The sequence below is a fragment of the Eucalyptus grandis genome, chromosome 5, assembly GCF_016545825.1.
Source record: "Eucalyptus grandis isolate ANBG69807.140 chromosome 5, ASM1654582v1, whole genome shotgun sequence".
Taxonomy (NCBI): domain Eukaryota; kingdom Viridiplantae; phylum Streptophyta; class Magnoliopsida; order Myrtales; family Myrtaceae; genus Eucalyptus; species Eucalyptus grandis.
Genome location: NC_052616.1, coordinates 46554588 through 46568326, shown reverse-complemented (window position 1 = coordinate 46568326; position 13739 = coordinate 46554588). Strand labels below are relative to the sequence as shown.

At 38.4% G+C, this 13739-nt stretch overlaps 1 protein-coding gene across 1 annotated transcript; it reads right to left on the bottom strand.

The window, feature by feature from the left end:
• Positions 1-8494: 8494 nt before the first annotated feature.
• On the bottom strand, positions 8495-9052 carry LOC104447206. Its single transcript, XM_010060974.2, has one exon. The coding sequence runs from the start codon at positions 9050-9052 to the stop codon at positions 8495-8497; it is 558 nt and encodes a 185-aa protein (XP_010059276.2).
• Between the last annotated feature and the right edge of the window lie 4687 nt (positions 9053-13739).

The following is a 13739-nucleotide window of genomic DNA, read 5'->3' as shown; positions in this document are numbered from 1 at the left end:
TACGAGGTGTTTTTTTTAGACATACCCGTAGGTTGTTAGTTTACAAGGTGTTTTTTTCATAGCCCATTTGTTCCCAAGTGCTTCCAGTTGCCATTTAAAACAATTCCTTGGGGCCACAGGCTCTCCCTTTGTGCTTGAGATGCCTATGAAGCGCCGCAACTCTCTAAGAGTTTTCGTATCGTGTTAGATATTTCGACACGTGTCCAACACTTTTAGATATTCTATCAACACATGTTGGAAAATCCGACATTTGGTCAATTTTTCCTACACACTCAAGTTGGAATTCTGATATACGAGTTTTCGACACGTGATTTTGATATCAAAGTCAATTTTAAAAATTCAATAAATGAGAGGCCAAAATATATATATGTGAAAAAATAAAACATAATAATAAAAATAATAAATGGAGAAATAAAATAAAAATCCAGTCTTTCTTCTGACTTTTACATTTTGTGATACGCAACTCTTTAGGTTTTTTTTCCCTCCTCCAATATATCTAATATGCGAGTCAGAATATAGATCGCTTGTTTTTTTTTTTTTCCAAGTTTTATGAATAATTGAAATAGAGTTAAATTTCTCAAATTGAAACAATGAATGATATTAAAAAATAACGGGTTAATGTTTTAGTGTATATTCATTCTAGGCTTTTATTTATTTATTTATGAATTTAATTCAAATTAATTTGATTGAAATAATCATAAAAATGATAATTTATTATGTATCCTAACATGTTAAAATTTCTGTTTTTTTCAGAAATGACATGTCGGCGTGTCGTCTCGTGTCGCGTCGCGTTGCGTGTTGTGTGTTAGTGTCGATAATACTTAGTTAGACGCTCGAGACTTCGCTTGATCTTTGACCTTGACCGGTATTGAATTTCTCAGATTCAACTCGAAAAAAAAAAAAAAAAAAAGATCAAGATATTCAAATTTGACTCGACTAGATTGAAATATAATTGAACTTGGAATTTCATGTAGGATGAATCTTACAGATTTTTGTGTGTACTGTTATAAGTATTAAGTAATCTACAAAAGTAACTTAAACATTACTAGGCTCGTGAGATTATTAAATAGGGTATTGGCGATTTTAACCTCAATTTTTTTTTTTTAAATGTGACTTGATGTCACATTAGCAATTATCCAATTACCGAAAATATGATTTTTGAGTTAAATGAACACGATGCATGTTCTTTGGGGATTGTTTAATCTCATATATGTACATGAAGGCGTCCGTGATTGAGGTGTTAGGGTTTCAAAGATGTTGAGAGAATATGCAAGAAAAAGGAAATGACAATCACTCAGATGGCTATACCCTTCTTTTATTTATATATCTTTGTTCTTTCATGAATCTAGGCTCTAGTAGCATGGTGCAAATCCTTGATGCCGTTCTCTCCGGGATCATCATACCAGGATTTGCTTCCGCTCAGTTCCGAGCTTGGTCCATCCTCGACTGTCCTTACTCCCTATTCGATTTCAATCCTCTCGACTTGGTCTGGCTCAATAGCACCAAGGTGACATGCGGTCGGATCTGCTGTGCATTTCAATGTTGCGTGAGTTTTGTGTGCATATGCTGCCTTCGAGTGTTCGTGTCCAAGTGCGTGACGTTAGACGATTTGGTGTTGCTCCATCCTTTTCCTTGATTAGTTCCTTCGCTCAGATGCCAATTATCTCCACGTGGCCGGAAATGATCACGGTCATCAAGTTGCAGCAAAAACTCCGTGAATGCCTGGGTCGACAATCGAGTGACCGCGGTCATCAATGTGAAATCAAATCACATTTCACAAAAATTGGATCCTGAGTTTCCGTTGGTAAAACAACAGAAAGTTTATCAACGGACAAATTTTGGTGAACAACAAACGTTGTGTTAATAACATTGAGATTATGTGAGAAACAACAATGAGATAATTGATACCTCAACATAGGATATTGTCCTACCAAAACATATCAATATGAATTAGTAAGGTTTTGCATTAGTAATGCATGAGTTGGATGCTGGGTACGAATAATCGAATGTTGGTATTGTTCAAATTTATATAATGTTCTTATGGTCCGTATTTCCATTGAAGTGATTGTGTGTCTGGACATTGCATGTTAATTTAAACGCCTTCAATTGCTTGGCTAGAATTGAGCATTATCCCATTACGTGGAGTCGGTTATTATTTATTTCCCTCGCTGATAATTTTATTGGGTTTCCAATGATACTTTCACCATCTTGTACAGCAGAATGTACGAAAAGACATTTACTGTCGACGGTAAAAGTTTTACCGTAAAACATAATGGAATGTCCTTTTACTACTGGCCTTTCGGGGATTGAGAATTTAGGTCATGAAGAAGGGTGAAGCAAAAAGTTGATTTACGATTGGTTTTTTAGAACTTTTTCTTAACCCCATGCACTATATATGAGCAGAAAAAGTATTAAAAAAAGGTCATAAATCTATTGGATTAGTACCAATTTAATCATAAACATTTCAATTAAACTAATTCAGTCCTAAAAATTTTCATATAAATATCAATTCAATTCATCCAGCCAATTTTAATCGGTCGATACTAACGTGATAATTTTTAAATAATTTTTTTTTCAAATTTTTTATTAATTTTTTATTCTTTTTCCTTTTCTTTCTCTCTCCTTCTTCTTTGGAATGTCCTCGTGGTGGCCGGCAAGCCTTCGGTGAGGCTCACCGGCCACGGGGCAAGGGCCGTGTATCCCTCGTTGGCCACTAGTGAGGGCCACAGCTCTCACCCAGCCTCACCTAGGGCCCCAGGGTTGCGGGTGAGGCAACGTTGCCCAAATCTAAGCGAGGCTGGCCTTGCCACGAGCCAAGGCGGACTCACCTGCAACTGGCAAGGCCATGGTGGCCTTCACCCGTGGCAAGGCTAGGGTGAAGCCCTACTAGCCTTGCCTAAATCTAGGTGAAGCCGCCTCCCCCGCGGCCCTGGGTGAGGCTTGGCTAGTGTTTCAATCGTCGCCGATGGCAAGGTGTTTGCGATTCTTGCCTAGTGGCTAGTGAGCCTCGTCGGAGGCTTGCCAGCCACCGCAAGGATAGTTCAAGAAAGAAGAAAAGAGAAAGGAAAAGAAAAAAAAAAAGTTAATAAAAATTTTGGAAAAATTAAGATTATTTTAAAAATTGCTACGTCAATGTCTCGCTATCGACCGACATCCACATCAACACCGACCAACCAAAATTGGCCGGATAGATTGAATTTGTACCAATGCTAAAAGATTTATGACCGAATTGGTAAAAATATAATAGGTTTAAGACTTTTTTGATATTTTTCTTATATATGAGCGTAGCATGGAGTACAACACACTGCCCTAGATATGGTTTAGCCGTTGTAGCTACAAGCCTCACTATTACCAAAGTGATTATGATTAAAATGAATGAGGATCTCTGATTTTTTTTTTACTTATGGATAGGTAATTACGAGGGTGAATATCTAAATAAAGAATTAATGAAGTTCAGATAAGGTTGATTCCTTGAAATTGTTTTCCAGTATCGAGTTAGGTTTGGTTAGAATTTTTGGAACCCTAATAACAATTGTTGGTTTTGATCGTGGAACTCTGATGCGGAAGCATGTGGTTTTGATGCCACTAATAGCTTGTGGTTTGAACGTGCAGATGTGTATATGTGCAGAATATATTTGGCAGAGGAGGATAAGGGGACAAGGTATATAGATTCAAGGGATATAGTTAAGGGGATAAGAAAATATAGTTTCACCAGCTTATAGAAATGGTTTTACAATAGTTTGAGGAAGAGAAATGGTGGAGGAGCAAATTGATACGCCTTATGAGCCGCTCCCCGCACATGGTGGAGGGTTAAACCCCACGCATACTTGCAAGAATGATTTTTAGCCTATTTTTGGACAATCTTCACCAACCTAGTCGCCGTCTTCAAGGATTCCTTAGCCCATAGTTTCTTACTTCAAGTCTTCCTCTTCAACTTGGACTCTTCAACTCATCGTCTACGTTCTTGACTCTTCTTTTCCTCATAATCAAGCTAGTAGTTTCTAGATCTAGAAAATTTAGAAAATGGATCGCAAATTTCAACAGGTTTTTTCGACTTGTGTTTACTGTAATGAATGATAACATAACTAGATTTGTCTGATGTGTTTTTAAGAATTTTCTTATTGTGTGGTCTTACCCAATTATATGTGGTGCACGGTGAATCATATGATAGATTCGGTTTTCTGCGATTTAGTTCTGGAAATCTCTCTGGGCTGATCTGTAGGTGTTAAATTTGTTCCATTTTTTTTTTAAAGTAATGTCTGGTCCATTGATGGCTCAGAAGAACAGATCTCGAGTTTCATTAATCAAATACATTGCATGATCCGAATGTTAATGGGTTTCTTGCCTGCTCCTTTCACACCCAGCAATTTGCAGATGCGAAATTTCCATTCTGCTTGGAGAGTACATAGTGCTGTTATCTTAGCATCTTCTTGGCCATCTCATGAAGTCTTTAAAATGGTGCTCTTATATACTATGATATACCTGATATCATTTTTAAACATAGGCATATTTTTTTCCTTTTTTTTTTTGTGAGCTTCTGTTGAAGTTTAAGTAGTCTTTAGGTTTTGCTCTGGAGTTCCAGTTAAATGTAAAGAGCAGACACTATGCAGCATGTGCCACTGCCTCAATAGTTTGTGCAAATACTTTTGTAACCGACATGTGGACTCACATGAGAAAGCAATGCTACTTGTTGAGCAAGTTATGGTGAGCGAAGGAGGTTCGCTTTTCGCTTGCCTCTTGGAGGGTCAGAGTGGCAGGTATTTGGGGTTTTCTGATGCATTGCTTTTCATTGTTGCTAACGAGTTCTTCCTGTGTCTTAAAACAATTGGGATTATTCTAAATAGTCTGTTGTACAGTGGTAAAGCTGCTCTGGCACAAACAGTTGGCATCGAGAGTAATTTTCCATGTGTTAAAATGGTGATCTTCTGCTCCACCCTTTGCTTTCTTTGAGCAATCAGACTTCTTTGTGCATCAAGTATCAATTCCTAATTTTCTTTTGGATGCTTAGGCCTCAGCAGAAATTATGATTGGACCACATGAGAGCACCAAATGTGCACAAATTGAGAAGGTCTGTGACGTGTATTTCCGGTCGATTAAACAAATCGCTTTCGTGGATATTAAATTTAGCAGAGTGGTTATCTTACATTTCCACAATGACATAATCTTTGATAGGTTTTCAAGAATGCACACATATTTGCGTTCTGCATTATCATCTTTGATGAAGTTGAAAGTTAAATTCTATTGGTTTTTATTAGTTGATCTCTGTTGTCAATCTTGGCATTAGATGATCATCTCGACTTGAGTGAAATACTTTGCAGGGTACTGGATTATGTTGCAAATTGGGGCTCTATTTGTAATTTTATATATCAGACATTGTTAGTCCTTTTGAGGCAGCTTCCTCAAAAGGTTGTCGCTTCTCCCCTCACCGTGTTTCAACTGATCAATGTTGGTGTGAGTAATTATCCTTTTCTATGATCTCTTCTGGAAGTCAATGCTAGCAAAGATGCCAGTACTGTTTAATTAAGAATGCTTCAAGGTGGATGAGTGGGAATCAGTTCCCTTTCTCTAGGAAATGAAAATTAGGAGTGAAAAAGTAGAGAGCAAAGATCCCCAGTCATGTTGCCAAGGAAGCACTACAATGATGTCACGATGCTGGTGCCGACAGTAATTCTGAGTTTGTGAGATTATGATTCAGTTCATTGGCATTATCTTCCATCATGGTGATCTTGAAGGATTAACTAGTTTGCTTTTCTAGTTCGGGATGGAGAAGTAGTGAAGTTTGTCTCACTGTATAACATGTTTCCTCAGGGTTGTTCCGGGGGAAGAAAAAGCATTTAACTTGGCATTATCATGCACTTGTGCATTCTAGTATAAACAAACGAAATATAAAATGTTACAGATAATTTTGCTTTCTAGTTAAGCATTAGGTCATGAACATGTTCCCCTGTGCATTCTGATTCTGATAGTATTATACTAGCTTTTTATCTCTACCGACCTAGTCACTGATCTCTAGCATAAAAAGGTTTGATTCTGGTACTGTTTTCACATCACTCAATCTTTTAGCTTATTATACGCATATATTTGGCTTTTCATATTTTCCGGGAAAGAACCTTCTCGTGACAGGGACAACGAGTGAAGTGAGTTTCTTGGAGAGTCAATTGGTGTCGGCAATGCCTTTTCAGTGAGTTACCATATTCCCACATTTAAGACAGATGATGCGAAGGTAGGCTGTTGTAGATGCTATTTGGGTGCTTGCATGTGGTGCTATTGTTTCTGCTGTTCTTCCTCATTTCTCTTCTGCTGGAAAAAGTGAAATGTAGGGGACATACATTCCGTAGTGTCGTGTTTTAAAGAAAGTTTTATCTGTTAAAAAAAAAAAAAAACCAGTCATGTTGACGTCACGTGGTTCTGATTCTCTTGATAACGGGGCCTAGAGGTGCTCGTACCCAAACGGTCCCCTTATCAAAATTCAAATTATGAAGAGGGAACTGGGATTGACTTTTTGGATTAGCCTAGACATTGTGAATTTTAAGGAAACTAATATTATTAATCACAGAAACATGAGAACAGGGGAGTTTGCGTGGGAAATGGGGTTGGGAGGGGATGGGCAGGTTTATTAATAGTCATGTGGCTGATGTTTGAGAACAGTTCAGATCTCATTCGAAGTGCTGGATTAATAAATTTCAGATTGACTTCTCTAATCAGCTGGGAATCTGTGGTTTTCTTGCAAGTTTCCCATAGCAAATTCTGCAGGCTGGAGAATTTTGTAGATAAAGTCGTGATCCAGATTGTGGATGGGAAGCGATTGATGCCATCATAGAGCTGCATATATCTATGCACATGGCTTACCTTCTGTTTCCCTTTTGGTGTTAGAACAGCTAAACGTTTTTCTTTGAAGATGACTTTGATGCTGCTGCCGAGGCTATAAATGATGTGAGCTTTAGATCTCTCAACTCGCGCCTTCTTATGTTTTGCCGTGTTAAGAGTGATGATGCGCCACAGATATTCGTTATGTCGGGTAACTGGGGACTTAAAAGAGTTAAAGATAGTTTCATTATCCACTCTGCGATCTTATCCAATCTTAGTTTGCTAGCAAATGGAGTAAGGCGCAGTTTAGATGCCCATCGAGAAGCTTTCCTGGCAGATAGAGATGGCGGACCAGGGCGAGCATGGTGGAGCTGTAGAGGCTATCTACCCCGGTGGAGAGAAGATGAAGATTGCTCTTTTCTATGATTGCCTTCAGGATTGTGTCCGTTGCAAAAGATGCCTACCATAATGTATATTCTTTTCACTTGATGAACTTTATATTTCTTTGTCTGAAATTTTCCTCCGCTAAATGATTTGCAGCCTGCATGAGGTGTTTGTTCATTGAGTATCAAACGCTCACGATGTTGTGAAAAAGTTACCTTAAAAAAGCGCACTGGTCCTCGTAAATTAAAGATTCTTGTTGTGCGGTATTCTCATGATCGGAAACTTCAATATTACTACATCCTTTCGTGGACAGCGCAGGCTTCCTCATCGCAAACAAATTCAGGGAATTAAGCTTTGACTTCGACCCAGCTTTTGTAGGAAAATAACCATTGCCATTAGGCTTTGCAGGGAACTTTCTACTATTTCCTGCATATTTTCCGGGATGCTTCCCGGAGAATACGCGAGTCGAATCTTCCAGGCATCGGTCTACATCAGCGTCGCTGCCCTGAAACATCATCGCCCCTAGACATCCAAAACGAACCGGACTTGAAGCGAAGGTTTCCTAGGAAATTCACCTCGAGACCTACAAACGCTTTAGAAAGTACGAAGTCACGGTCAAGACGTTGGGAGATTTAATCTTCCCGATTTGTCTTTTTGCTCGCGGAGGAGCACAAAACACGTTCTTGCCCCGATACTTTCCGCGAAAATATCTCTCCTCCCGTCGTCATTTTTAACGTAGAATAGTAATGGGGCCGGTCTGTCCGTCCGACAGACGGAGGTTGCAAGAGACCCCATAAACCGAGTTTTCAATCCCTTCATCTTATCCGACACCGACGTGAATCCGATCGCGACGGATCGACGACGGACAACCCCTCGTTCAGCTGGCACCAGAACACGCGAGCTTCGCTCCCTCCTCCACTTGTCACCACGCGAGAACAACCCAAAAAAAAAAAAAAAGATAAATGATAGAGAACCCACTTAGCCAAAGATTCTACTGATTGGTACTAAGCACCGCATATCTACAGTACGCAGATCGTATAACAAAACTTGTATACATTCCTTAGAAAGCTCTCAGATGTTACAACACAGACGAGAAGGAGCCTGATTCAGCAAGCTTCACAGGCACCCCACTTGCCCCAAAGAAAAAGGAGATTCCAAAACTGAAAAAGAAGAGAGAGGGAAAGAAGATGAAAAACCCTTTTTTTTGCCTTTCCTTCTTTACAGTACAACCTTATTTTGGCCAAAGGTTAAGAAGAAAACATAGAGAAAAACAGCAAAGGGCACGCGCGATTCCATTTCCGGGTCAGTCGTACTTCTCCCTCCAGGAGTAGACAACGAAGAGGAGCCACGACAGGGCCAGCAGGAAGTCCCCCACCGTCTGCCGGAGGCAGTCCCCGGCGAGGTCCTCCACCCCCCGCTCGAACGACACCCTCCACACCGCCACGAACACGTGCAGCACCGTGCAGCCCTTGGCGAAGAAGTCCTGGAACTCCCGGTCCTTGATGTTGGACACCATGAGGAGGAGGAGGCCGATGGCGAGGAGCAGGAGGCCGGCGAAGGAGTCGGAGGTGCTGATCAGGAGGCGGTCCTGCGGGGTGGACCCGAGGAGGCGCTCAGCGGCGTCGGTGCCGTGGCCGAGGGAGTAGATGGCCCGGGCGTGGAACATCATGAGGGAGCCGCAGAAGAGCGCGATCAGGGAGTGGAGCACGCAGATCACCGTGAACGCCGACGACGCCGTCGTCGCAGCCGCCGCCGCCGCCGCCGGGGCGGAGGAGGGGGACTTGGGGGTGGCCGGGCCGTGGCCGTGGCCGTGGCCGTGGCCGTGGTGGGTTTGGGAGGGAGTGATGTAGGCGTGGTGCATTGCTGTCGAGTGAGAAGCTCTGAGCGAGAGAGAGAGAGAAAGAGGGGATGATGATGAGGATGATGATGATGTTGGCTTTTGTTGACAAAAGTGGCTCCCTTGGCGCTGTTGATATTTTTTTTTTTTCCTTTGGAGCTTTGAGACTTTAAGAGAGAGGGAGATAGCGATAATGGTGGGGCGGACTTTCGGGTTATTAATACTGCTTTGATAATATTAAAAATTTTGCTAACTTAAAAGCAAATGGCCCCTTTTTAAATGGATATTGATATATATTTTGGACGGTGACGTGAATAATTTTTAAATTTAGGACCAAATTATAAAACGGTCTTTCAATTTTTAATTTAATTAATATGATCCTTAAAATTTTAGTGTATATTCAAGTTAGTCCCTAAACTATATGAAGATGCTTAATGTTATTATTAGGGGTGTGCAACTAAATCGGTTCTACTTAGAAATTGGATTGAACTTTCGAAAAAATAGATTTGAGAATCAATTCTCCTTGAAATAGTTCTAGGAATAGGTTCCAAGTAAAGACCCACCGATTCCACTCTGGAATCTGTTTTATAAGTTAAAAAGCTTAAATTCTAATTGTTTTTTTTTTTTTTCCCTAAATTTTAATCTCATCACTCTTTCGTCTTTTGTCCTTTTTTGAAATTTCTTGCTAGTCTTTCATTTTCCTTTAACTTTTATGAACAAATGGGGAATTTATATTTTATATTACGCGTTTGAACTTTTTTATTGTTTATAATTGTACTCGACTACATAATTAGATTGTTGTTTTTGACAGATTATGATTTTTGTTATTTCATCTTTTACTTTGAATCATTTCATTACTCATATTCTCATATGATTTTGCAGTAAAAATAAAAAATGAAAAAGAAAAGAAAAAGAAAAGAAGAAGAAGATAAAACAGATTCTCAAGTGAACCCTCGAACCAGTTTGGAAATATAGAGGACATAATAGGTTCCAAGGTCCAAAAAATAGAAACCAGGTTATAATAGGATGGAACATTAGAACTTACTTGCCTCAAAATTGATCACCCCTAATTATCATATCAATAATTTCAGTTCAAGGGCAATATTAAACATTTTCTTATAATCTAGGAATTAGATTAGATATGAAGTTTATGGATTATATTAAATAAATTGTTTGTATATAGACCATTGTATATTTGGTCAAAATTCAAGGACCATGATGTCATTTTCCCTTTTTTTATTTTTAATAAAAAAATTGGAAATGGGCGGAGATTAGATTCGAGATAAGAAGCGAATGGTGGGGCCATGGCCCTGGGATGGGGATATGCAGTGGGGTCCCACAGAGACAGGAATGGGTCGTTGGCTGGTGGGAGGGACAGCACGTAAAATGAGACTCCGCACGTGTGTCGGGTCACTGTGTGCCGACACACGGGCCGGGTATGATCGACGGCCGTGATTCGTCTCGGTGGGAGGGGCCCGCTAGGCACTCGCGCAATTACACTCGTGCCCTCGCTGAGCCAAGACGCTCGCACCATCAGGGAGAGCAGCGAGTTCGTTTTTTATTTTTTCCTTCTTCGTACGGGAACCGGGGAAAGGTACTATCAAAGCCGCTAACCGAAAATCATTGTGCGCATTTTCGCATAACCTAATGAATTTTTTTCCTTTAAAATTTTTAGAGAAAGAGATCGAGTAATCGGACTTGTCATTTTGATGTCACGGGTTATGACCAAACCAGAGCACGAGTTTGACTTGGCTTGAAGCTTGGAGTGAAGATCGATGTGAAGACGGAGTTCATATTCACGTGGTTCTACTTTGAGAGTGTTTTACCGTTTTTCTTAGTAAGTTTTGAGAGTAAATATGATATTCTATTAATATCTAGCATTGTGGCGGAATCAATGATCTTTTTTGTACAACATCATCAAGTATTTTGTAATATGGAGTTGTTATGCGATATATAAATACTAATTGATGATAGCACATTATAGTTCCATAATTCACAATTCAAGTCCAAGGCCAAGGTCCTGAGTCTATGGTAGGGTCTTAGGCGGCCCATGCTATAACTTGTTTTGTTGGTGTCTCTAATCCAAGTGTTGGGGTCTTAGGCCTAGCCCTCAATGTGGAGATATAATCCAAATTGAGTTGAGCTAATTCAACATACTTGATGCTTGAACCTTCACTTGAACTCAGTATTAAAGTTCTTGTTCAAACTCAACTCGAAAAAGAAAATCAGACTATTGAAAATTGACTTCACTGAAATTGACTATATTAAATAATTGACAAAAAGTAAATTAAGCCCAATTAGGCTATTGAGACTATCAAATTGGGTATTAATGAGTTTAAGCTTGATATTGTGTAGTACATTCATGCTTAAGTTTCACCTAAACTCATTTGTGAATTGTATAATTGATCCTTATTGTAAATTGAAAAACCTTTTTTTCAATCGGCATATTGTCATAAATAAAAAGTGTGAGTGTCACTTTTTTATTTTCTTTCGATGATAAACTTATATGTTAGGAGCACTTCTGCGATACTTCAAATTATTATATAAGATTATTATGTGTTGTTGCAATTAAATATAAAAACATCTATATATATATATATATATATATATATATGTATATAATATGTTATTATCACAAATCGTCACAACCGTAAGGTAAAACCGCTGTTAATAAAGTGGGATCCAGTACATCTTTCACATTTCTAGAATCTAGTCCACAACGTGTTGGATTTGCACTGCAGCTTTCGTTTGCAGGTTTTTTTTTTTTTTTTCAACTTATTTGTTCACATGTGTTGGCCACTTGCCATCGAAGGTTGGGCCGACAGAACCCTGTCCCCCATCGAGGATTTTTTTATTGTTTTTTACAATAAATAAGATTATTTCTATGTATGATTTTTGTTTTCATCAGTGAATACGAATCTTCACTTGCCTAATCATACTAATGCATGCACGTCATCTTATCCATGAGCAACAAGACTTTATCAATAAGCCAAAAATGGGCGTGACCCCTTAAAGTTTTTGTAAACGGTGATTTCGTAACTAAATACTAAATCAGTTGTATGAATTAACCATTTAACTACTCAAACTATCTCTTGGACTATAAGTTTAAAAGAAAGAAACCCTGTCAATCTTTGCGTACTGGCCACCTAGACTTATATATATAAGAAGGCTTGATAAACATTTTAATTTGATTTTCTTTTTCATCTCACTTTCGTAGCTAGGTTAAACTTTTTCTTTTTTTACATGTAAAGGTGAATCACGTTCATTTTGTAAAGTGTAAGTCAATACTTGTTAGTTAAAAAATTAAGATGCATAGAGTGAACTTCGACATTTTAATTTTAGCAATTGGTATTCTATAATCATTCACTTGAAGGAGTAAATTATATTTTTGTTGTTGTTTGCAATCCATAGCAAGATGATAAGGCTCGTATAAATTTCGTAGACAAGTGATATGTAATTCTTAATAAGCTTCTTAGCATGTAAAACTAATGTGAGAATGACATGCGGAATTAACCAATGAGGAGTGCCAAAAAAAAAAAAAAAAAAAAAACCTAGTTTAGAACTTGACTTTGTGATATGTTAAAATGTCTAACCCCAAAAACGACAAGCATTATACTGATAGAGAATATATGTACATGAAAACCGTGCAAACCCTATAGGTAAAGAGACATTTTAGCATACTAAAGTTACTGCGTTTGGTATAAAACATTGTAAAACTACTTAAAGTGAGCAGACATTAATAACCTAAAATAAATTTTATTTTGTGGCTGGATTTAGTGTAGTAATAGAATAACAAATCCATGAATTACGAGTGTACAATAAACTCTATTTTGCATAAGATTTTTTTAACGTCACCAAATAGGAAGAAAGAATGCCACGTGTTAACATTTTTGTACATAAACTAATACTAGAAAACTAAAATATAAAACCTGAATGGCATGCAACAGGTTAAGTGGTTCGGAAAGTTGAGGGACGACGGACGCCAAAAATTAAGAAATTTCCGAATCCCCTCTTTTCCAGGATAGCCAAGGTTACACTTGTAAATGCACACAATCGGACGGCTCGTGTAGTTGGATGATTTTATCATTTTCCTTTTTCTTTTCTAGAGACAACTTGACAGTTGAAATTAAGTGCCACGTGTTCTTACAATAAACTGAATTCAATGGCCATGGAGAGAACACAGGTTGGATAAGAAAGGAGAAAAGAAAAGTCAATTACACGTGAAATTTGACCATTAAATTACTTAGCACAAAATCAAAGAAGAAAATGTCTTTTAGGTTAAAAAAATGATAACATTAGGATAACTCTATCACCGCTTGATCTTGCTCTCTTTCTAGCTCTGGCCAATTTATCCTTGCGTCCGCTCATTTTGGGTAGGAATTGTTGATGCTGCTTTGTTGGATCAACGAGAAAATTTGCTTACGCTCATTGAAGATTGGTTTTGGAACAAAATTTTGGAGAATTAAGCTTGTTAAATCCAATGAAAAGATATATTGATGAAAGCAAACAAACTTAAAGGATCATATACTAACATACTAAAGATATAGGAGCTAATTGCAAAATATCAAAAGTGAGAATATAGGCAATTCCTTTCTTTTTCTTCATTTTCCCCCAATTTTTTCTTTTTTAATCTTTTGGATCCCTTGATGATATCTATAGAATGACAAACGTTGTCAAGAAGTCATTGTCTAGAACAAGGCCTGGTCCATCC